A 25,425-nucleotide genomic window follows, 5' to 3' on the forward strand; every position below is an offset into this window, starting at 1 on the left:
TGTTCATTAATCATCTTCTACCACTACTAAAAAACAGTGGTTTAGCGACGGACTATTCCGTCGCTAAACCGTTGAATTCCGTCGCTAATGGTGATTAGCGACGGAATGGCGACGGATTATGTCCGTCGCCACAATGTTGGTCGCTAAACAAGTAGCGACCAACATTTTCAATCCGTGGCAAAGTTAGCGACGGAATTGCCGTCGCTAAATTTGCCAATCCGTCGCCAATTAGTCTCATTTGGAGACGAATTCTGAGACTAATTGGCGACGGATATAGATATAGTAGCGACGGATAATCCGTCGCTAAATTGTCAGGTTTAGCGACGGACATATCCGTCGCTAACCGGTCACAGTTCGTCTCACTGTGACCGGTTAGCGACGGAAATATCCGTCGCTAAACCTGACAATTCCGTCGCCAATTTTGTATTATTTTGGCAAATTTCTGCCGTTTTCTGTTGTTTTTGTGTTTCACTGATGTTTAAAACCTGCTAAATACAGTAATTAAATTTTATTTTAGATTACACCTATTTGAAACTGAATAAAAGTATATATATATATAAAATAAAATATCAAAGTATACATAAAACGTTGTCTGAAAAAAAACATCGTACATAATATATTTTAGAAAATAAAATAAACAGGAAACTACAAATCTGTAGTATCGCCACCGTCTGGCGGAGGAGGGGGAAATTGTGGCTGATACTCTGGTGGGAGATTCGGCATCATCCGTGCAATCTCATCACGTATCATCTGTGCCATGCTGGCCTGCTGCGCCGCCAACCGCTGCTCAACCTGCCGCAAGCCCTCCTGGATGCCGGCCTGCACACGGCGCTCGACCTCCTCATCCGTCTGCTGTGATGTCCGTGAAGAGCTGCCTCTCTGCGGTCTGATACTCGGGCCTACATATCTGCTGGTAGCCGAACCCAGGCCGTACACCCGATGCTTCTTGTTGACGCCCTCGATATCCATAAATATCTGCGTCTCATCCACAGGACTCGAGGTGCTCCCCTCTCCGGTCGGCGACTGTGTCGCAGCAGCAAGCCTCTCAGCGATGGCGTCCTACGTACAAAACAATTACAAAACATATCAGTTTAGTTTTATAACAAATAAAAAAACATAACACTTTATTAATAATTCTAATTATTCAGGAAATTTCGGCAGCATTTCCTCTGTAATATGAACATCACCCATTTTTCAGGGAAGTCCTGCAAGCAAATTACAGCAAATTACAATATATAACCCAACCAACCAAATATATTAAGTTCTAATTACACAAACGTTAAGCCTATACAGTTTAACACTTCATATATAATATATTCAACACTTAAGCCTATATACACAACTTATAGAATTTTAATGTGATAAGGACTTACAGTCATATCCTGAGCCCTCTTGTCGACTGGTTTCTTCTCAGCCTTCGTTTTATGAAGGCGACTGTACAGCTCTGTCGCACTCGGCTTCCGGCCGAGCTCCTTAGCCTATCAGAAAAATACAGATTTATTAAGTATTAAAATAAAACAAATACGTTATTTAAGTAATTTAATTACTGATTAGAAACAAACCATCACATCCATATGCTTGATAGCAGAGCGAGATCCTCCGGTATGGCGGACAGGACCAGAACCGGGGCCCGCAGGCTCACTCATCCGGTTTGCCCGAGCTGTCTCTGACTTCTTTTTCTCCTTCTCTGTGTCCCAAAATGCATTCCAGGCTTCCCAGATCTCCTGATTCACAGATGTATGCTTCTTTTGCATTTTCCTCATCTTGTGGATGTTGTCTTTGTACCGGGTGGCTGCATGGGTCATGAAGACCCGTCTGATTACCTCCTCGCTGTACGCAGAGTCATCCCACCAGAACTTCTTCTGCAAACAGTAATAACATGAGCTTTGAGTTAGAATTTTCACAAATACCAAAACTTAAATATATTAAATTTTAAATTTAATTACCTGAAATTCCTGAAAATAGAACTCCCTCTGGTCCGCTGTCAGAAAGCGCCATGCTGATCCAGTCTCGAACCAGCACTGCCTGAAAATATCCCGGATAGCCCGAGAAACAGGCCCAGAGTCCAGCAACATTGTCCTGTGATATAATAAGCATAATTTACATTACATACATATTAATTCCATACTAAAAATCAAAAAAATTAAAAAAACTTTAATCATACCTGCTAGGGTCCGGACGAACCATCGCCCTACCCTGGTTGTCCAAAATGGCCGGGGGCTCGCCTGCCTCACGCTCCTGCAAAGGCTGAACAGGTCCTCCAGCCTCCTCACGATGCTGCTCCTCTACGGGCTCGGTAGGGTCCCCCCGTCCTCGGCCTGATCCTCGGCCTGATCCTCGGCCTGAGCCTCCGCCTGAGCCTCGACCCCTCATACCTGCACTAATTGTCAAGTTAATTGTTCCAAAACTAAACAACACATTATAAAACTACATACGTGAAACATATAACATAAGTGAAACATATAACTAAGAAATATGAATTCAATTTAAAATAGTACACTTGAATAAATAATTATAAAACATAATTATAATTAAGAAACATGCTAATACATAAAATACTCTAAGCTACTAAAGTTCTTCAATTTCATCTTCATCTGATGAGGATGCGATAAAGTCAGATTCTGTTTCATCAGGAGGCACGAACAACGCATCTTCTTCAGCTTCTCCGTTGTCATCAGCTAAATATGTCGAATTGTCGTCCGTTGCAACAATGAGAGGATTTTCTTCTATCACGTCTTGAAAAGCCGGGATAATCCCCTCGGGCATGTCAAGTTCAGATCTTGCCTTTGTCCTGCAAACTGCCCACCAATTTAATTTATCCCTTCTTTTACTAGGATATGGCAGGTAATGAACCTGGTCGGCCTGTTCGGCTAAGATGAATGGTTCATACTTATTGTATCTCCTTCTGTTATTAATATCCACCATATTGTATTTTTTGTTACTAATTGTGCCAGAATTTCGTGCTGGGTCGAACCACTCGCATTTAAATAAGACAGTCGTCTTCATTGGAAGAGCCGGATACTCCAGCTCAATTATGTCTGTCAGAACTCCATAAAAGTCATTTTCGCTGTCGACATATTGAGTTCCCTTCACGCAGACTCCACTATTCATAGTAAGCTGTTCCTCCCCATAAGCTTGAGTCTGAAACTTAAATCCGTTTACACGGTACCCCTTAAATGTTCTTACTGATCTAAGAGGTCCTTTAGCGAGACTAAGAATAAAGGGATTAGTACAAACAGTTGGATCTTGCACCTGTAGCGTAAAAGTGTATATAAATCAGAACTTTTTATTGAAAGAATCGAAAAGTATTTTGTAAAATACTTACGTATTGTTGAAACCAGTAGGCAAATTGACTCTCGAACTTCGCTTCAATTTGAGAGATGGTGATTTCAGGGTTTTCTCTGCGCAACTCGCCTTCGAAAACCCTTAGTTAAGAAGAAAACAATTATTACAAGCTGAATAATTATTGGATATGACATTGACAACTGTATTAAAGCTTACTCTCTGTAATTTTCAATTTCTGAACAATTCAACAGAACATATGTCCGAGCAGCAACAATCTCAGAATCTTCAAGATATCTCTTGCGGCAAGCACCCACTGATTGCCCGTGCGGCTTGAAAATAGATAGTCTGTCCACATCGTCATCGACTTCAATGTCATAAACTTCATTCCTTTGCGGCCGCTCAGGTATCATTGGGTCACCTTCTGAAAAGTAATAAGCTGCAAATTTTGCGGTTTCTTCATTCAAGTATCCGCTACTGATGCTTCCTTCCACCCTCCCTTTATTGCTGACTTTTTTTTTCAGCTTTCTCAAATATCTGATTCCACATTCCTCAGTTAGTGAACATGACATGTCAAAATATATACTGCTACACAGAATTGAGAAAATTCAATTACTTTACCTTTCAAATGGATACATCCAGCGATACTGAACCGGACCTGCCATCATAGCTTCGTACGGCAGATGTACGGGTAGATGTTCCATGGAGTCAAAAAAGCTGGGCGGAAAAATACGTTCCAGCTTGCACAGTATCTTTGGGATTTCCAGCCTCATACGATCTAGATCTATCTCTGTTAGAGACGTGGAGGTTAACTCACGAAAGAAGATACTCAGCTCTGTTAAAGGCTCCCAGACTTCCTTCGGTAATAGCTCACGGAGAGCGATTGGCAGAAGTCTTTGCATAAAAATGTGGCAGTCGTGACTTTTCATTCCATGCATTTTCAGACCGATTGTATCGACACATCTGGACAAGTTGGACGCGTAGCCATCTGGAAACCTTATTAACTTAATCCACTCAAGTAAAGCTTTTTTCCCGTCCCTGTCCAAAGCATACATCGCCTTAGGAAATCTCCCAGTAACCGGATCTTTAGCTAACTCAGGCCGATCACATATGTCATTCAACTCCTCTCTAGATTTTGCATGGTCTTTCGTTTTCCCGGGAACATTTAGTACCGTATTGAAAATGTTGTCGAATACGTTTTTCTCAATGTGCATGACATCGAGATTGTGACGAATGAGATTTGTTTTCCAATACGGCAAATCCCAGAAAATACTTTTTTTATTCCAACCATAATTTTCCGACTTCGCAGCATTATTTTTCTCAGCCCCAAATTCATATGCCTTCATAAACCCCAGACTGTCCACCTCTGCCAACAATTCTTCTCCGGTTTTCGGGTGTCCGAATTCTTTGTTTACGGTTTTCCCTTTACGGAATTGAGTTGTGTTACGACGGTACGGGTGACCACGAGGCAAGAACTTTCTGTGGCAGTCAAACCACGACTGTTTTCTACTCCCTTTCAGCGTGAAAGCATCTGTATTTTCCATGCAGTGAGGGCAAGCCAGTCTCCCAGATGTGCTCTAGCCAGCCAACATTGAATAAGCGGGAAAATCATTAATTGTCCACATCAGTGCCGCTTTCATTTGAAAATTTTGTCGCCTATGAACGTCGAATGTCTGGACTCCAAATTCCCAAAGTTGGTTTAGCTCAGCTATCAACGGCTGCAGGAAAATATCCATTTGATGTTTAGGATTTCGAGGCCCAGGGACAATAACAGTTAAAAACATGAACTCATCTTTCATACACATTCCTGGAGGGAGATTGTAAGGTGTCAAAATTACTGGCCATGATGAATAATTCTGCCCGAAGGCCCCAAATGGTTGAAACCCATCAGTACACAGGCCTAGTCTGATATTTCGAATTTCTTCCGCAAACTCTGTATGCAATTCACTAAAATGTTTCCACGCCGGGGAATCTGACGGGTGACACATCTTTCCATCAACCATTTCGTGTTCAGCGTGCCACGTCATATGCTTGGCAGTGGCTTTAGAAGCGTACAACCTCTGCAATCTCGGAGTTATAGGAAAATAGAACATTTTCCTATATGGGACGTTAACTCGTCTTTTCGCAGAATTTCCGTTAGGGGCCGGTTTCCACCGTTCGTGATCGCAAATTTTGCATCGCGTTAAATCCGCGTCTGACCCCCAATAAATCATACAGTTGCGTAAACAGCAATCGATAACTTCAACCGGCAACCCAAGACCTCTAACCATCTTCTTTATTTCGGCAAAGTTCTTCGGCATCTTGTTGTCCTCTGGAAGCAGCTCTTGTATAAATTCGGTCACATCATCTACTAAAGCCACTGACCCACTATGTCGACATTTGATGTCCAACATTTTAACAGCCGCAGACAAAGGAGAGTGTTTGCTACTACCGGGGTATACAGGTTCTTCAGCTGCACGCATCATATTATAAAAATGTTTAGCTTCATTATTCGGTTCCTCCTCCGTGAACACTACTTCTGGACCAGCAGCATCGATAACCATTCTCTGAACGGAGCTGAAATCGTCTTCCTCCTCATTTTCCATGTCAACGTCATACTCCGACATCTGTGCAACGGGACGAGGATCTAAAACATTTCCCTCCCCATGAAAAACCCAGACTTTATAATCTGCCACAAACCCTTTCTGCAGAATGTGCAGCTTCACTGTTTCGACGTCTCGATAACTCGTATTTTTACATCTTGCCCTAGGACAGGGACATTTAATCTCGGGCCCACTCATACACGCGGGATGACGTAAAGCAAAATTAACAAATTCCTGAACGCGCTCGTCAAAGCCTGGGTATAGCAACCCGCCCTGCAGCCGCTTATACATCCAACTTCGGTCTGTATCCATTACTGTAGCACGGATAATTAAGAGGGGTTCTCGCTCGGAAATAGCAAAGTCAATGTAATTGACTGCTTTAAAGGTATGGACCTATCCCATTCGCAAAACTAGCGCCCCTTACCTCGGCCACGATATATGCCTAGCAACGGAGAAAATATTCGGCAGCCTTCCGGCGTCGTTCTCCTTCAGTGCGATATGTAGTATATGTGGTGTAACGCTAATTATATATTCCGCGAGGAATAAGCGTTACAGAACATATACTATACATCTACCCGGAGAACAAACGCTGGAAAACAACCGAATATTTTTCTACCGCTACTAGACATATATAATTTCGTGACCGAGCTACGGGAGGACCAGTTTTGCGAACTGTACAAACTGTACAATCCCGTGTCGTTCAATCGCTTGAACACACGGGACGGGAAATCTACGGCTAGGTTTACGATTTTATTCGGTGGGAATAAAATCGAGGTCATTTTGGGGTGTAACAGCTTATAAATTAACTGATTATAAATGAAAAATAATAATAACAGTACTTACTTGTTGCAGAGCAGAACCGCAACAGATAAAAAGAAAAGATAAGGAATGTCGGACCGCTGCAACCAACTGACGGCTATCAAACCTGTTACGCAAATGGTTTCACTATTTGGTTGTTATATAATTAATAAATCCATTTTTTAAAAAAAAAATTGGACAGCACTTCCCCTAAAAACGAGCATCACCCATTTTTCAGGGAAGTCCTGCAAGCAAATTTACAATTCACATACCAAAATACAATCCACAGTAAACAATTAATTGGCCTAATTTAACAATTGATTTACCTAATATTAAAAAAATCTAATTAAATATTTTTATAATAAAATAACATAAACCAACAAATTTATTCTAATGTAACAATTAATTGACCTAAATTTTTTTTTGATAATGAATTGACCTAAAATAAAACATAACTAAGTAACCTAATAACAAAATCAAATTAAATATTTTAATAATGAATTAACCTAAACAATTAAATAACCAAATAAAATAAAAAAATATAATTAAACATTGTAATAACTATTTAACCTAAACATTAATATAACAATTATTTAACCTAAGTAAACATAATTAAATAATCTAAATTCAATAACCATTTAACTTAATTAACCAATTAATTAGCCTAATAACTCACAATTTAAATTAAATAATTTAATAACAAATCAACGTAAAATAAAAAATTAACCTATTCAAATAATTATTTAGCCTATTATACAACTAATCTAATATAAACTATTTAATCTAACAATTAAACTAACAAAATTATAGCCTAATTAATTAACAAAAGTTAATAAAAATTAACAAAAAATAATTAAAATAACTAACCTTTGTGACTGGTCGGTTCAGTGGAATGGCGGAGGCGGCTGATTGACGGCGGCGACAGAGGCAGGCGACGGCAGGCGGTGGCAGGCGGTGGAGGGCGAAACCAGCGGCTGTTGAGCAAAGGAGGAGATGAAAAACGCCAAAAATGAGAGGAACCGCCGGTGAGGAAGATGGATGCCGGAAAATGAGAGGATTCGCCGGTTAGGATTCGCCGGAAAATGAGAAAGGCTGAGGAAGAAAGGCGTCTGAGGAAGAAAGGCGTCTGTTTTTTTTTGTTTAAAACTGCTGTAATCTGAGGAAGAAAGGCGTCTGTTTCATTTAGGTTAATAATTAGCGACGGATTGTAACTATCCGTCGCTAATTATTAACCTAAATGAAACGCAGCGTTCTGGTAATAAATTAGCGACGGATAGTTACGATCCGTCGCTAATTTCTTTGCCAGAACGCTGCGTTTTGACAACTGCAGAGGTTAGCGACGGATTTGTCTATCCGTCGCTAAAATTGGCAGGGAAAAATAGGCGCCAGGGCTTCCCGCCAAGGTCCCGCCAATTTGGTGACGGAATAGCGACGGATTATCCGTCGCTAAGCACAATCAGCGACGGATGCTATATCCGTCGCTAAGTCCGTCGCTAAAAGAGTCATATAGCGACGGAAATGCATTCCGTCGCTAATGTCCGTCGCGAATTGCCTGTTTTTTAGTAGTGTACAATACATTATGGCACGTTCTCAATTACTTGCATGCACGATAAATAGAAGGTTTAATGTTGCTAAAAAGAATAAAATTTGTTAATTATTTTTAGAAGTTATAAATCTATCTTAATTTGATAATTTTATTGAAAATCTATCTAATATTCAAACGAGTAATGCTATATCATCCAACACTTTTAACCCACCTTTTTGTACCGCCTGACGTGTCAATCAAAGAGTGGATTGATTAAATTCTGTTTTTGAGATATACATTTTTCGATGGGAATTGGACGAATGATACTTTGCCACGTAAATTAGGTTAAAAAGATGGGTTATAAATCATTTTCCTATTGAAAATTAGTTTACTTATATTTGTGTAGCAATTGAATGTGTAATTTTTTAATTTAAAAAAAAAACAAGAGTTGACAATTGGAATATCATATGTTTTTGACAAATTGCTAAATATATTAAATTGATTTCAAAAAACTTAATAGATTTCCAGCGAATCAATAAAATTGGAATGAAATTACAGGTTTTGAAATTTTTTGATAGATTTATAAAATTTAAAACTATTTAATTTTTTTTTGGCATCATTAAACTTAAATAGAATTGGAATAGTTTTTATGGTTATTAAATTAAATTATTTTCATAAAAAATTATAGTTGAATAATATGTATTTTTTAAATAATTAGAAATTATCCAAGCAATTCAAGTTAAATATTAGTATTTACATATGTACTAATTGCCACTGCATCAAACTTGGACTTGAACTGATCGTAGAATTTTCTGCATTTAAAAATAAAAATTAAATTATTAAGTAAGAAATGCTGTAAAAATAATAGAAATAACATAGTTGAATGAAAATAATATAAGTAAATAACCATAAAAATATTTAATTCCTATAATTAAGTAGATGGAAGCTCCAAAAAAAGTGGAACTATCAAGAGTTGGCAAACCCACAAACAAAAAAGGTCTTCACACGTGGATATCTTGTGAAATATTTATATAAATGTATTTTAGCGGATTGACTTTTAAATTTTTAAGGATAAAAAATAGAAGATTCTTAGGTTTCATAAGAGAAAAGAGAGATTCTCCATGTCCTATAAACAAATGGAGATGGTACATGTGCCCTAAATAAATCATACCCTACAAGAATCTTTGTAGCCTCTTGTTTAAACCATTTGGACCCACTCTATCCATATTCTCCACCTTAACAACGACATCCCAATTTTTATTTGTTCTTTTGCTGCTCCTTCGCCTATATAAATTAGCCCACAATCCCTTATTCATCAAATCATCCACTTTACAAAACCCTAAACTACACCAACAAACTAAAAAACTAGTCATTTCTGTAACAAATTTATTAAAAATGTCAGGAGTTTGGGTATTCAAAAACAATGGAGTCTTTACGCTGGAGAATCCTGGAGCTGAAGAGGGGAGAAGTGTCTCGTCGAGAAGAAATAAGGTTTTGGTGCACTTGCCGAGCGGTAAAGCTGTAACATCGTACTCTTGTCTGGAGCAAATCCTGAGAGGTTTAGGGTGGGAGAGGTATTACGGAGGAGACTCCGATCTCCTCCAGTTCCACAAGCGCTCTTCCATTGACCTAATCTCTCTTCCATGGGATTTCTCGAGGTTCAGTTCTGTTTACATGTACGATATAGTGATCAAGAACCCTCATGTCTTCCATGTCCGTGATATGTAACCAACCTAGTTACGTAACCGTGTCTGTATAATAATGCTTGGAATTTGGATTGCTCTTAATAATTTGTTCTGTAATAGTGTGAAGTCAACTAGCCAGCAACCAGGCTGGGATCAGAAATTTTATTATATATAACAATAAAGTGGAAGCTGTACTAAAATCTCCTAGCTGCAATCTGCATCTTTATATTTGTGTTCTTTAATAGTAATGGTTTGTTGAATTGAAGTGTTAATTTTTGCATACAGATGGCCCCAGTTTCTCTACGTGATATGATTATTTACAATCCATGCATTCACCTATATAATTGTCCAAAATGACGAAACCTAATAATCTGCCAATCTAAGTAATTAGCAATCTTTCTTTATATATGTGCTTCATTATATGATTGTCATAGGCTTCGGTTGCACTTTGTTCCACCTAGGCCAAACAGTTTAGACATGCCACCACATCGCCTTAGCAATTCATGATAGTATATAAAAAATCAATAGGCCCGGCTATTTTTAAATGCATCTTTTATCAATTATAATCAAATTTCTTAATTTTTATTATGATGTCCAATTTAGATGTTTTCTGTAATTATATCTAAAATTTTAAATTTTATTTTTTTAACTCTAAATTTTTACGTTTTCTTTTTATCAATTGCGACTAAATTTTATAGTATATCTTTTTAAAAGTTAGATAAATTTTTAAAATTTGGTCATAATTGATAAAATATGAAAAACTTTGAATTTGAAAAATGAAATTTAAAGCTTTGGAAACATTTAAAAAAAATCTTTCAAATTTGAAATAATTTTAAAAATTAAAAAATTTGGTCGTAATTGATAAAAAAATCAAAGATTTGATTTTAAAAATAATTATGCCAAATAAATATTATGTAAATTGTTTATTAAAAATTAAATAATATATAAAATAAAATTAAATGGCAATATTTTTAAAAATCATCACATTATTTGATATAAAAATCTGATATTAAAATTTATTAGCACAAAAATAACTTCAGAATAAATATAAATTAAACAATAAAGAGATTCATAAGAAACAAAATAAGCTATATTATTTATACAAACCATAAAATCATTTTTATAAACCAGAACTAATACATATTAAAATTTACTGACACTAAAAAAAAAAAAATGAACTATACCATTTAAATAGATCAAAGGTTATTTGCATAAAGTAGAATTGTTTGTCATTAATATTTATTGACCCTGACAATTTACACTAAATAAATATTAGTAAAAATTAAACAATATTATAAACTGAAAATAAATATTGTATAAGGTAAAAATAAATGAAAAGGAGATTATATATTAACTAAAACAATAGAAATAAATTTTATATAAATGAAATTAATTTTTTATAAATAAATTTAAATAAAAAAATATATTAAAAGTCTCGCGTGCTCTTGCGCATTTGTGGCATACACAATATGTTAACTAGGACAAAAGTGTTCAAATATAAAACGAATTAAATTTAGGTGTGTAAATAGTCATTGTCAAAATTATGTAAGCGATTTCTCTTAAAAAAAATATTAAGTGACTAATCTATTAAAGTTAAAGGATATAAATATTCATTTAATCATTATTTTATATAAAGTTTAAGCACTTAGATGATAAGAAAAATTAGTTTAAAGAGATGTCTTTTTATAAACAGAGTTAGTTACAAGGAATAGATCCAATGTTCTCATTGCTTATATTATTAATATTTTATTTTTATTCTTCAATAGGAATATGGCATATATAAAAATTGATCATTTTATTTCACTACAAGAAATTTAATTTTTAGAAACTCCAGTTGTCGTTATAAAAACTCAAAATATGGTTGTTAAAAGTTTTTAACAACGGTAAACTTGGTTGTGCATGTTGGCGTAATGTAATGTTTTTCATAACGACGTTTTCTATTATTGGCCGTTGCTATATGTTTTACCAAATCTATAAAATTGGTTGCTAAAAGATATTAATAACGATAAAAAAATCGTTGTTAAAACATTATAATATTAATTATTATTTTAATATGTTATATAATTTTATAAAAAATATTTACTTATATTTTTATAATTAAAATAAAAATATTATCAGAATTTAATATTTTCACTTTTCATTGATATACTACAATAAAAGTAAAAAATTATTTTTATAGTTAAAGGTGGTTTTTTTTTTATAATGAGGAAGCATCATTCTCATTTCACTTATTTTCAATGTGGAATTTTAGATTTTTCTTCTTTCTTTTAGCAACGAAATTATTTATCGCTGTGAAATGATAATATTTAAAAACGACACAAATTAAATAATTGGTAAAACATATAAATTTATAATGACATGATTAATCGTTGTAAGATAATTATATTTAAAAACGGTATAAATTAAGTCGTTGCTAAAAGTATAACTTTTAATAACGACTTTATTAGGCGTTCTAATATAATTATATTTAGAAACAATATTAAAATAGTGGTTATAAAAAAATATATATATTGTAACGATTTTAATAGTCACTGTAATAGACCGTTACCAAAAGTCATTTTTTCTATAGTGTTTGTAAATGCACCAGCGAGTTATAGCTTAAATGATATAAATATTAGATAGCATTCTGCTAAAGTTGTGGGTACTATTTTTTTTACAAACGCTTTTTTTAAATTATTTAAAAAATAACTTATTTTAAAATGCAACTTATCTATTTTGAGCTTTGAAACCTTCTTAGTCTTGTTGTATGAGACTAATAACTAGAATGTAATTACATAATTTATAGCAAGTTATCATGTAACTAAATAAGTACATATGCCACAGAATTAAGTATTGATGATACATATAATTTACTCGTGAATTAATTGATTAGCAAGGTACATGCCTTAATTTGATGAGATCATCAACAACAAGCAGAATCCGAATCTTTAAAATTAGGCAAAAATAAAATTATCTATTCACAGTTTTAATATTTTTACTAAATATATTACGATCTTTAAATTTAGTTCATCTGTTTTCGATCTTTGTCAAATTAAAATATAATTACTCATACTCAGATTTTTTTTACGTATACTCAGTTTATCACGTCATCCATGAACTAGCCTATCACATTATGATACATCATTAAAATAGTTGCACTATTGTAATATTGTTAATTTTAACACAGAATACTCCTCCAAGCTGCTCAGAATACTCCTCCATATGGCTGCTGTGATGGCTGTCTTTGCCAACTAGATTACAGCTGTATGCCAGTTGTATTACAGCTAGATTACAGCTGTAATTACAGCTCATTTCCCGCTCATAATATTAGTCTATAAATAGTTTTAAGATTGTAGTTTGTAATTTCAGTTTTTGTAATCACAAAACTCATCAATATAATCAAAGTTTCTGTTCTCTAATTTCTGTTATGGTATCGGAGCGGGTCCGAGCCCGGGAGTTGGCATTGCCACCGGTGTTGCCGCCGCGTTTCCAATCGTTATTGTTCTCCGTTGTATCCAAGTGATCCAGATTGATTTGATTGATATTCTTTTGATTGTTATTGTTTGATTCTTGATTGATTGTTCGTGTCGGTATTCATCGACAGTTATTTTTTCTCTGTTCATGTTTGGAGCTGCATCAATGGAGGCTCAGTTTATGAATTTCAAGCTCTGCTTCATTTTATCTCAATGTTGAACTATTGCTATCGATAATTCAACTTTGATCTCATATCACAATTTCAATTTTAGGTTCTTTCTCATCAATTTTTCTTTCGATTCAAATTTCTTGTTTCTTCATCTTTCATTTCTCTTCAAATTCTATTGTCAGTGACAATCATTATTGGTGTTGATATGATCATCATATTCTTGTTCAATTTTTCTCCAAATGTCATTCTCTTCTCAATATTTCTGATACAAATTATTTTCATCGTTATCGGTGTTTTCAGTTTCTATTCTAATTCAGGATAGTTGTGAACAATATTCTTCTATCTCAGCAGATTTTTTCAAGGTTTTTTTAGCTTTATTCAGCTCAATGTTAGCGATTCGAACTGAGCTTCTCTTCATCTCTATCTCTATTGATTTCAGTTGTTCACATTTTATGTCATCAATTCTTGTTTGATTCACATTATGAAACTTTCATATTCATGGATCATTTTTTTTCGTCATATTCGATTTCTTATTCCAATTTAGATTGAATTTGAGTTCTATGTCAGTTAATATGATCCTAATTCTGTTTGTTATTGTAGAAATCCTTCAATTTATGGAGAAAAGTGAGTTTTTCAATAATGCTCACTATCTGTTTGAGAAAATGCCTCAATGAGAAATGGTTGTCAAATGCATATGGCTGCTAGTCACAATATCTACAAAGAAACAATACAAAGAGGTGTGTTCATTCAGGGAAAGAGTACCAGACATTTGCTTCATAAAGAGTTATTAATGAAGTCCAATTCAAAAGAAAATATGTACATTGAAGGCAAACGTGCTGGTGGATTGCTTATTGGTTCTGTTTTGTTCTTGATAAGAGGTTTAAACTGCTGAAAACAAATGAACAAATATATGCTACTTTGGTTTTTTCAAAATGGTACTATTACAAATTTTGTGGTTTATGGTGTGCTATTATTAGTCTTGTGGTAATATACAAAGCTGCTGCTGCATGATTTTTTTTTCCGTCAAGCTAGACATATTAGATTCATATGTCTAGCTTGAGGGGGGGTAACACAGAATACTCCTCCAAGCTGCTCAGAATACTCCTCCATATGGCTGCTGTGATGGCTGTCTTTGCCAACTAGATTACAGCTGTATGACAGCTGTATTACAGCTAGATTACAGCTGTAATTACAGCTCATTTCCCGCTCATAATATTAGTCTATAAATAGCTTTAAGTTTGTAGTTTGAATTTCAGTTTTTGTAATCACAAAACTCATCAATATAATCAAAGTTTATGTTCTCTGATTTCTGTTAAATTTGTTATATTCATTTTGAGTTGATGTAGCGCAATATTATTCGTGTATACGTACAAGATTTATCCTATGTGACGTATACAATCTTGCGCCATGTCAGCTTCAAATAAGTCGTGAATATATTTGGTAAAAATATAAAATATGATGGATTAAACTATTAAAATTTAAAGATCATGGTATATTAAAAAAAACGTTAAAATTATAGTTAGATAAATACATTTTTCCATAAAATTAATTAGGTAGAATGAACACTTAAAACCTTTTGGAAGAGTTTAATGTGCTTCTAGGTTTGGAAAAATAACGAAAAAAAAGCCTAAAACTATAGTCAATTTTTAATTGAGGTTACAACACCTAAATTTTTTTCATTCAATGCTTTGTATCTGTTCGCACCATATATACTCCCTCCGTTTTCATTCAATTTTAATTTTTTTTAGTGCTTCAAATGATGAATGAATAATACTCCCTCTGTTTTTTTAACTGTCCATTTAGCCAATATTGCACATAACAAGATAGTATTCATTTTGTTTAGTATTATAAAAAAAACTAATATAACTCTATTAGTTAATAAATGTTTTTTAAATTAAAACATAAAATCGTTTATTTAAGATGAGTAAATTTGGAAGATAATAGCTAAAATCTCATTAAAATTTTAAATGGATAATTAATTAGAGACAAATATATATAGCTAAATGGACAACTAAAACGGAGGGAGTATATATAATCGTAATATTAAACTAATCCAGCGTGGTGTATTAACTGTAGATCAGCAATTCTGTGCAAATTGCAGTGAGAAGGAGACTGGAATTCATATAGTTTTGCACTGTAATAATGCTTGGATTTTTTGGTGTAATCTTCTTAGTCGCATTCAGATTACAGGTTGGTCGGCACCTTCGGATATCAAAAGTTTCTACTTTGAATGGATTTCTCTAGCAAAAGTTCAATACAGGAAATTATGGGATACGATTTGGTTCTTTAGTGTTTGGGAACTTTGGAAAGCGAGGAATCAAAATTTTTTCAAAGAGACGACGTCGGACTACAGAGACTTAGTTTCTCTTTGTGTTTCCAAGGGTGTGATTCACTATAAATATCACAATCCTTCTTTTCCGTACAGTGGTAATGATGTTTTTAGGAGCCTTGATTTCATTTTCCGGTCTTAATCTAACCGATTTTCTTGTAGCCCCGTTTTTTGCCTGCCGCACTTTGTGGCAGTGCTAATATATTTATCATTTAACAAAAAAATTTATTTATGTCACACACGGATTAGGACATTTTTTTCAAATTGAAGCACAATTACTTTGAACCTATAATTAAAAATTTAAAACATATAGAATGATCCCCACAAACACAACTTGTTTGTCTTCCGAAAATCAAACACGAGACATGTGATATTGGCATCATTATTGGTGCCAAATTCTATCTTGGAAAAACTATAGATTAAGATTTTCTTGGAACTCCCTGGAAACAAATGGAATGATTCTGCTGCTTTTCATAGAAAGGAAGCTGAAGTGGATATGTGTTCACGCATTCAAATATCTAAAGTTTTCTTGAATAACTATAGAAAGAGAGACATATATTGTCGAATTTAGAAAGTAAAAATTAAGGCAAATATACATATTTATTTACAAACAATATGTTCGTTTGCGAGGGAAATCAATAATTTAAAAAAATTACCAGTTTTATCCATTATTTTTAAACATTAAAAAATATATTCATATTTATTTTGTGACTAACATGGCGTGATATTATTATGTGAAGCTCTAAAGAAATTGTATATATTTAGGAAATTTTAAAAAATAATGTGACAAAATTTTATAAATTTTAAATTATGTTTTATTTAGCGAACAAACTATCTATAGATAGATTTATTTTATCGAAAAAAAATGATACTCCAAATATTTATTGGGTAATTAATTAAGCAAAATCCTTAAAAGAAGGCATTTTATAATGTGGAATTGGGGTTAGAGATTGATAGAAATGAAAAAAGTGGAGTGCTAAGAACGGTCCTTATTATAGGACCAGTTGAGGAAGGCCATGTGATCTCATATGGCCATTCAATCTTTTTTTTTTTATACAATCAAATAATCCAAATATTTATTCTAGTGTGCGCTGTGGTCCTCTCTTTAATTACGTTTATGTATGACAAATGTTACCCTAATCTTCTTCTGCATACATAATCGCACGTCCTCAAATGTTGTTTCATACGCCAATTCTACAATTAAATAGTTATATCAGCATTTGATGCATATCCTGATCATTAAATTTTTGGATAATCCAATAATCTATACATAGTCATAGTAGCCAGTAGGTGATTGAAATTGTTGCAATTGCTTGGAATTCAGTGGCGGAGCCACTCACAGACGGACTCGTGTGTCCATTTTGATCGGAATTAATCGTATATATTTACCGATTTTAAATTCTGCTCTAAAAAATGATTAATTATTTTTATACATATAGTTAGCACTTTGAAATCATTTTGTAGGTACGCTACTGTTTTGGATAATATGTTTGTAAGTAGAATTAAGCAGATGGGAATTGGATGTATCATCAGTTGCCAAATCCTCAAACAGAAGAGGTCTTCACACGTGGATATCTCGTGAAATATTATATTTAATCTTTAGCTGATTGACTTTTCATTTCTTTTTGGTAAGAAAAATGAAGATTCTTGATTTCATAAGACAAGAGATATTCCTTCATTTCCCATAGACAAATAGAGATGGTACATGTGTCCTAAATCACACCCTACAAGAATCTTTGCACCCTCTTATTTGAAACCATTCGGACCCACTGTGTCCATATTCTCTACCTTAACCCCAGCATCCCTTAATTTTATTTGTTCTTTTGCTGCTATATAAACCCTCCAATCTCTTCTTCATCAATCATCCACTTCCAAAACCCTAAACTACACCAATACTAAAACAGTAGTCGTTTACTATAACACATTATTTAAAAATGTCAGGAGTTTGGGTATTCAAAAACAATGGAGTCTTTATGCTGGAAAATCCCGGAGCTGAAGAGGGAAGACAAGGAAGTGTTTCGTCGAGAAGAAATAAGGTTTTGGTGCACTTGCCGAGCGGTAAAGCTATAACATCATACTCTTGTCTGGAGCAAATCCTGAGAGGTTTAGGATGGGAGAGGTATTACGGAGGAGACTCTGATCTTTTCCAATTTCACAAGCGCTCTTCGATTGACCTAATCTCTCTTCCATGGGATTTCTCAAAGTTCAGTTCTGTTCACATGTACGACATTGTCATCAAGAACCCCCATGTCTTCCATGTCCGTGATATGTAACAAATAAACCTACCTCGCCTGCCTAGCTACCCGATGTTTGTATAATAAAAGTTGGAATTTGGATTGCTCTTCATTTCCATTTCTTTTCTTTTACAAAAATTTCTTCTGTAATAGTGTGAAGTAAAATATAGTATTGTGTTTAATATAAGCATCGATCAATGATGAAAAAAAGGAATCTTCAATAAGTTTTTGCTGTCTGTTTTCTAACAAACATACAAAATGTGAAAACAGATACTAGTTAAGTTTTGGCGTAGAGATAACACAGCAAGAAGATCATTTATACCTTTTTGGCCATGCGTTCACCTAGGTAATTGTCCAAAATGAACAAAGCTGATATTCTGACAGTCTAAGTTATTAGCAAAAGAGTAATTAGCGATCTTTTTTATATGGTTCATTATATGATTATCACTGGCAATGAAAAAGTTTATACTACAGAATTATTTTCCAAAAAATTATATGAGTGTTACAAGTGTACACTAAATAAAATTTAAGGGTTAAATCGGCGTATTTAGCCAACTTTAATTGGGAATGGCAGATGAAGATTCTACCCTAAAAAGTAAAGGGCCTCCACGTGATGTGGGATTAAGGTACTAGTATTATTTCTTATGCCACGTGTTCAGTTAAGAATGTGTTTTAAAGACAGCATGGCACTTCTGCTTTCTTTTCAATAACTTTCACGAGTTCAATTACACTTTATATTCCACCTAGACAAAATTGTCTAGAAATGCCACATCTTCTTGCAATTCATAGTATATACAAAATAAATATATACTTAATAAATAATGTATAAATTATTCAATAAAAATAAATCTATAACATATATAAAAGTGTATTAGTGGGGGGAACACTTTCATATATGGACAAAAATACCCTCTTCATAATTTATAAATTTTAAGCATTAGAAATTTTTTCTAATCCTAATCAATCACTAACACTTTCATAGCTATAAAAATTCTCTACACATTCTATAATTGTTTCCTTCTCCTAATCCTAATCAACTATATAGAAATCTTTCATAATCCTAATCAACTATTTAGAAGTCTTTTATAATCCTAATAAAATATCTAATATTGTAATCTATAAGTAACATCGACTCTTTCTATATGTATTTGCGTATCTATATTATTGATTTAATTTTAATTTTTTTAATCATGCATTTAAATAATATCAAATATCACTTACGATAAATATAAAAGAGAAAACCACATGCATCAATTTTAAATATAAAATATACAATATCGTAATTTATAAGTAACATCGAATCTTTCTATGTGTATTTGCTAATCTATATTATTGATTTAATTTTAAATTTTTTAATTCTACATTTAAAAAATATCAATCACGATAAATATAAAAAGAGAAAACCACATGCAACAATTTCAAATATAAATCAAGATAAATATAAAATTAAAAAATCATGCTCAACAATCTCAAATATAAATTATAAATTTTAAAAATTTGTATATATAACTTATCATAAAAAAAATATTCATATTTATTATTAAAACAATTATACAAATAATATATTATATATAAATAAAGAGTATGATTTTGAATGAATAGTAACAACATACATAGGTTAAATTTAGGGGATTGTAAGAAATAGGTTTAAGAAAATCATATACAACTAATACATTTTATGTTTTTCCGTCTTTATATGGTCATATACATTAATTTATGTATATTATTGATTTACTTTTTTGTTTTTTTAATTATATATTTAAATAATATCAAATGTAAATGACAATAAATAAACCACATACAACAATCTTAAATATAAATCACAATAATATGTAATTAATAAATTATGTTCAATAATTTTAAATATAAATCATGATAAACAAAATTTTTTTTTTGAGAGGTGATAAACAAAAAATTTATAAACCACGTGTAGCGCACGTGTGAAAATTCTTATGCCACGTGTTCAGTTAAGAATGTGTTTTAAAGACAGCATGGCACTTCTGCTTTCTTTTCAATAACTTTCACGAGTTCAATTACACTTTATATTCCATCTAGACAAAATTGTCTAGAAATGCCACATCTTCTTGCAATTCATAGTATATACAAAATAAATATATACTTAATAAATAATGTATAAATTATTCAATAAAAATAAATATTATATAAAACAAAAATAAACGACACTATACTAAAAAAATTATTGATTAGTGACAGGAAAATCTGTCACAAACTGCAATCTCACAAACAATAGAACTATTGTTTGTAACAGATTTTTCCCATCATTAATTTTCTAGTCACAAATTCTTTTTGTGATGAAAAAAATTTGTCATAAATATTATGTGACAAAAAAAAATTGTCATAAATATTTTGTGATGGAAAAAATATCATAAAAATATTTTGTGAAGGATTTGTGATAGATATTTTCGTCACAAATCTTTATCTATATCGCTGTAGTAGCCTAGAATAGAAACTACATTGCATACTAGTATTAGGTGATGATACCGTTTACATACTCTGATATTTCATCACTGTATATGTGCATGCTGCATGCACACATATTTATGTATAAACAGTTGCCAATCGGGTTTGTGCTATACTACAAAATTTTGGATATAATATAATGTTTGATATCATGCAACTATAGTGTTTATGCAGGCTCAAATTATGATTTACTTTTCTTACCGGCCGGTTTAAAAGTTTAATTTAAATATGCCCCAATAAAAATGAATGAATTGTCTGAAAACCGGTTTTATAAATCTTTTAAGATTTATTATTTATTCGTGAAAAAATTATAATGGTTTTAATCTTACTATGAATTTCGGAGCAAATATTCTCATTCTCTAGCGTCAGTCTCAATTCAAAAAATTGGACCGTGACAGTTTCTTAGGCTAAGCAGGCAAAGCTATAGGGTTAGGAAATTTACCCCTAAAATCTTGAATCCAATAATACCCAATCTGCACCAAATTTGTTAAAAAAAATAAATTTTAGTTAAATTCAGAAAAAATTACTGTGTTTTAAACTTTTATTACCTCGGTATTCAGTTTTTTGACAACTTTACATCTCATACCTTTTTTATTTTTTTAGTTATCTTTTTTAGAGTTTTAATTTCAGAAGGAAAAATGAACTTATTTGCCCACAACTATAACCTTTTTATCAAATATATCATGATCTTTGAATTTTGTCAATTTGGAACTCTGCTCTTTTTTATGTGGAAAACCCCCTTACAAAGAATACTCCGCAAACAAAACTTAACTTTTTATTGCAATCCATCATTTATTTGATCTTTGCTAAATATACCCAAGCCTTGGGTATATTTGACAAAAATCGAATAAATGACGGATCAAATTGGCAACATTTAAAGATCATGGTATATTTGGTATAAAAAAAAGACTACAATTGTAGTAGATAAGTTCATTTTGCTATTTCAAAAGAAACTTTCATCATCATTAACTGCTCGACAATTTTCATTAATTTTTAAAAAAATTGTCGGTTTTCTCTTTTCTTTGTAAACAATTTATCTACATTCTTTTATATTGTTTCATATTGTTCGAATTTACATTTTATCATATATAGTAAATTTTTAATTTGAAATAATATGATAGTTTTTTTTGATAAATAACAATATATATGACAGATTTATTTAAAAAAATTCACTCCGATTTAGACAAATGGCTAAAATTGAAAGTAAAAATTAAAAAATGGTGTAAAATTGAAAATTTTAAAAGGTGAGGTTATAAATAAAAACAATTGAAAATGAGCGTTTCGGATGATTAGGCCTAGAATTAAATATCGATGTATAATATATCTGATTTACTCGTTAATAATTAATTGATTAATTAGCTACGTAGATGCCATAATTTGATGAGGTGATCATCACCAAGAAGCAGAATCCGAGTCTTTCAAATTAATTAGTAGAATGAACATTTGAAACCTTTTGGACAAGTTTAATGTGCTCTGAATAATTTAACATGAGTATAAGTTCTGTGAGTCCAAAATGTCCGAATTTTTTCATTTTCTAAATAATTCACAAGTTTGCAATCTTTAATAAGAGTTGGTAATTGATAACAATCTGATGTTATACTATTAATATTTGTTATAATATATTTTAGTTAATATATATATTATACAATTTAATTAAAATTTTAATCTTTAAAATTTATAAAAAAATTATAAAAATTACAAATAAGATTTAATAGCTCTATAAACTCACTACAAATTATTTATATGTTCACTATAATTATTCTAACTATTTCATCATTATTTTTAAATTTTTTTATTTTTTAATGATTAAATTTTTGTTTTTATTTTTTTGAACCGGCATAAAACTGTCATTTAGACGGGTCCGGACCGGTTTTATATTTTCTTAAACCGGAACCGTCGGATTATGAGCCGTGACCATCTCTAATTGACATCCTGATCGGTGCCAAGTGAGCTTTTTTTTTTGAAAAATTAACTATAGATATAGATTTGTTAGAACTTCCTAGAAGTTAAAAGTAGAATGATTCTGCTACTTTTCATAGAAAAAAGGAGGTGAAGTGGAGATCCAAATAATCCAAGAATGACAGACAGCTGTTGGATTTAGAAAGTAAAAAGATAATCATAATTATAAAATTTTATGAATTTAATTAATTTTTTATAAAATAGTTTTAAATATATTTATAATTAATTTATACTCTTTTTCCAACAATTTTGTTCACTTTTACAAAAAAAATTATCCTAAATTTTTTATCCACTTTTTTTTTATGAATATTTTTTTTATCCACTTTTAGAAAATAACAAATTTTAAACTTAATTTTCCTATACCGCTTCTATTTAAAATCCAGTAATGAGCGACTATTAATTTAGCGTTGAGTAGCAATCTGCTAGGTCGTTAGATCATTCTTTCTATAAACGCTTTTTTTTCTTTTAATTATCAGTTAAAATAGGATATATTTTATACGCTTAGGACTATAATATTGTTTTAAATCAGCTCGAAATGTAATTCCTTAAAAGAGGCTTTTAATATTGTGGAGTTAAGATTAAAAATGGATAGAAATGAAAATGGCGGAGTTGTAAGAACAGTCCCTATTGAAGGAGCAGTTGAGGGAGGCCATGTGATCTCATATGGCCATCCAATCTTTTCTTATATAATCAAATAATCCAAATATATACTATAGTGCACGCTGTGGTCCTCTTGCCCGCTCTTTAGGCTAAGGTTATAAATAGAATTAAGCTGCAAAAATCATGAGTTTCCAAACCCACAAACAAAAGATGTCTTCACAGTGATTGACTTTTGATGAAAAATGAAGATTCTTGATTGCAAAAGAGAAAACAGAGATTCCTTCATCTTCTGTAATGCAGATGGTACATGTGCCCTAAATCACATCCTCCAAGAATCTCTGTACCCTCTTCTTTAAACCCATTCGGACCCACTCTATCTATATTCTCTACCTTAACCCCAACATCCCTATTTTTATTTGTTTTTTTGCTGCTATATAAACCCTCCAATCTCTTCTTCATCAATCATCCACTTCCAAAACCCTAAACTACACCAACAAACTAAAACAGTAGTCATTTATTATAACACATTATTTAAAAATGTCAGGAGTTTGGGTATTCAAAAACAATGGAGTATTTAGGTTGGAGAATCCTGGAGCTGAAGAGGGGAGGCAAGGAAGTGTCTCGTCGAGAAGAAATAAGGTTTTGGTGCATTTGCCGAGCGGTAAAGCTGTAACATCCTACTCTTGTCTGGAGCAAATCCTGAGAGGTTTAGGTTGGGAGAGGTATTACGGAGGAGACTCTGATCTCCTCCAGTTCCACAAGCGCTCTTCCATTGACCTAATCTCTCTTCCGTGGGATTTCTCAAAGTTCAGTTCTGTTTACATGTACGACATAGTGATCAAGAACCCTCATGTCTTCCATGTCCGTGATATGTAACCAACCTAGCTACCTCCTCATTTATATATTAGTCTCTGTATAACAATGCTTTGAATTTAAATTGCTTATGTGTTCTGTAAAAATGTGAAGTCAACTAGCTAGCAAGGAAGCTGGGATCGGGATTTTTACAATAAAGTGGAAGCTGTACTAAAATATGCTAGCTCAGCTGCATCTTATGTTTTTGTGTTCTTTAATAGTAATGGTTTGTTGAATTGAAGTGTTAGCTGTCTGTATCTAACAAACAGACAAATGTGAAAAAGATAATTAATTTTGCATACAGACAACACAGAAAAAAGATCATTTATACCTTTTGGCTGCATGCCCCATTTACAAATCATGCATTTATTTCTCTACCTCAATACCTTTGACCTACTGCCATAATATTATATTATTTTAATTATAACTCCTTTTAACTCTTTTTATATGATTCATTATATAATTGACATTGGCGAATGAAAAAGTTGATTGCACTTCAGAATTATTTTCCATGGAAGTTGTGAGCTGTTATAGGTCTATTAAATAAAGTTCAAGAGTAAAATGATGTATTTGCCTAATTTTAAACTACCATGATACCCAATGATGGAGAGAGGAGGAGGCATCAGGCATGGAAGTGTCATGATCCTCTCTAAATTTTTAAAATTGTCAAATTAACATCAATTTTTTTAATATTTTACAGTTTAACCTTTCTAATTTTTAAAATTGCCTATTTCATATATTATATATTAGTATGTTAAAATTATAGCTCCGTCATTGACGATACCAAATCCCTAATTTATATGACTCGAGTATATAAAAGTACACATATATGATATGACATATTCAATCGTATGGAAGATAAAACCAAGTACAGTAAGTCAAATAATGTTCATAATCCAATCAAATAATGAATGGAATCAGACATCCAATCATATCATTTCGAAGAGAAAGAAGTTTATATAGGTTTGATTAGGAATGGAGATGAAGATTCTACCCTAAAATAAAAAGGTCCCCTAACAAGTAAAGGATTCGTGATTCCACGTGAAGTGGGATTTCAGCTACGACTTTCATTTCTTATGCCACGTGTTCTATTGGGACTGTGTTTTTAAGGCATCGTGACAATTCTAATCTTCTTTTCAATATTTTTCAAGAGTTTAATCACACTTTATTCCACCTACACCAAATAGTTTGAACATGTGACCCCGATTCATTGATTTATACTATATAAAAATAAAAATAAACATCATTATTTAAACAAATCATCAATTTTTCACAAAAAGTAAATTAATTGACAGTAAAATCTATTAGCACTAAAAATATTTATAAAGTATATATAAATTGCTAGGGGTGAGTATTTGGTCAGTACGGTCGAAACTTAACTAATTAACCGAATTAACTGCTCGACTATATACATTTTTTAATAAAAAAATCGAACCGACCAAATAGATCGGTTAAATCCGAAATATTGTGAGAAGA

General features: G+C 32.4%; 5 protein-coding genes across 6 annotated transcripts; 3 read left to right on the forward strand and 2 right to left on the reverse strand.

The window, feature by feature from the left end:
• Window positions 1–579: 579 nt before the first annotated feature.
• LOC126667295 (uncharacterized) lies at window positions 580–7,798 on the reverse strand. Of its 2 annotated transcripts, XM_050360266.2 has the most exons (7): window positions 7,530–7,798; window positions 6,708–6,789; window positions 2,165–2,375; window positions 1,947–2,079; window positions 1,563–1,862; window positions 1,374–1,478; window positions 580–1,059 (listed from the first exon to the last, which is right to left on the reverse strand). In XM_050360266.2, exons 3-7 carry the CDS (start codon window positions 2,371–2,373, stop codon window positions 646–648), a joined length of 1,161 nt encoding a protein of 386 aa, XP_050216223.1. In that variant the 5' UTR covers window positions 2,374–2,375; window positions 6,708–6,789; window positions 7,530–7,798; the 3' UTR covers window positions 580–645. The 2 variants fall into 2 exon arrangements, with proteins under 2 accessions (XP_050216223.1, XP_050216222.1); XM_050360265.2 differs by lacking the exons at window positions 6,708–6,789; window positions 7,530–7,798 and having other exon boundaries at window positions 2,165–2,462.
• On the reverse strand, window positions 2,446–4,852 carry LOC126667294 (uncharacterized). Its single transcript, XM_050360264.2, has 4 exons — window positions 3,904–4,852; window positions 3,502–3,819; window positions 3,326–3,425; window positions 2,446–3,252 (listed from the first exon to the last, which is right to left on the reverse strand). Exons 1-4 carry the CDS (start codon window positions 4,824–4,826, stop codon window positions 2,569–2,571), a joined length of 2,025 nt encoding a protein of 674 aa, XP_050216221.1. The 5' UTR covers window positions 4,827–4,852; the 3' UTR covers window positions 2,446–2,568.
• A 1,722-nt stretch (window positions 7,799–9,520) lies between the features above and the next one.
• On the forward strand, window positions 9,521–10,152 carry LOC126669972 (flowering-promoting factor 1-like). The gene has a single exon (XM_050363628.1). The coding sequence runs from the start codon at window positions 9,583–9,585 to the stop codon at window positions 9,913–9,915; it is 333 nt and encodes a 110-aa protein (XP_050219585.1). The 5' UTR covers window positions 9,521–9,582; the 3' UTR covers window positions 9,916–10,152.
• Window positions 10,153–17,701: 7,549 nt separating this feature from the next.
• On the forward strand, window positions 17,702–18,266 carry LOC126667144 (flowering-promoting factor 1-like). Its single transcript, XM_050360109.2, has one exon. The coding sequence runs from the start codon at window positions 17,758–17,760 to the stop codon at window positions 18,094–18,096; it is 339 nt and encodes a 112-aa protein (XP_050216066.1). The 5' UTR covers window positions 17,702–17,757; the 3' UTR covers window positions 18,097–18,266.
• A 5,046-nt stretch (window positions 18,267–23,312) lies between these two features.
• On the forward strand, window positions 23,313–24,130 carry LOC126667143 (flowering-promoting factor 1-like protein 2). Its single transcript, XM_050360108.2, has one exon. It carries the CDS (start codon window positions 23,635–23,637, stop codon window positions 23,971–23,973), a length of 339 nt encoding a protein of 112 aa, XP_050216065.1. The 5' UTR covers window positions 23,313–23,634; the 3' UTR covers window positions 23,974–24,130.
• The last annotated feature ends 1,295 nt before the right edge of the window (window positions 24,131–25,425 follow it).

Source organism: Mercurialis annua, linkage group LG2, assembly GCF_937616625.2.
Source record: "Mercurialis annua linkage group LG2, ddMerAnnu1.2, whole genome shotgun sequence".
NCBI classification, from domain to species: domain Eukaryota; kingdom Viridiplantae; phylum Streptophyta; class Magnoliopsida; order Malpighiales; family Euphorbiaceae; genus Mercurialis; species Mercurialis annua.

Bases quoted from the DNA above. Each gene is read 5' to 3' on its own strand.
- LOC126667295 (XM_050360266.2), bottom strand. From the start codon at position 2,373: ATGAGGGGTCGAGGCTCAGGCGGAGGCTCAGGCCGAGGATCAGGCCGA. The intron at 1,863-1,946 runs GTAATTAAATTT...TACTGTTTGCAG, and splicing joins TCTATTTTCAGGAATTTCAG to AAGAAGTTCTGGTGGGATGA. The intron at 1,479-1,562 runs GTTTGTTTCTAA...TTTTTCTGATAG, and splicing joins TCAAGCATATGGATGTGATG to GCTAAGGAGCTCGGCCGGAA.
- LOC126667294 (XM_050360264.2), bottom strand. From the start codon at position 4,826: ATGGAAAATACAGATGCTTTCACGCTGAAAGGGAGTAGAAAACAGTCG. The intron at 3,820-3,903 runs GTAAAGTAATTG...ATGTGGAATCAG, and splicing joins TGGATGTATCCATTTGAAAG to ATATTTGAGAAAGCTGAAAA. The intron at 3,426-3,501 runs GTAAGCTTTAAT...TTCTTAACTAAG, and splicing joins GAAATTGAAAATTACAGAGA to GGTTTTCGAAGGCGAGTTGC.
- LOC126669972 (XM_050363628.1), top strand. From the start codon at position 9,583: ATGTCAGGAGTTTGGGTATTCAAAAACAATGGAGTCTTTACGCTGGAG.
- LOC126667144 (XM_050360109.2), top strand. From the start codon at position 17,758: ATGTCAGGAGTTTGGGTATTCAAAAACAATGGAGTCTTTATGCTGGAA.
- LOC126667143 (XM_050360108.2), top strand. From the start codon at position 23,635: ATGTCAGGAGTTTGGGTATTCAAAAACAATGGAGTATTTAGGTTGGAG.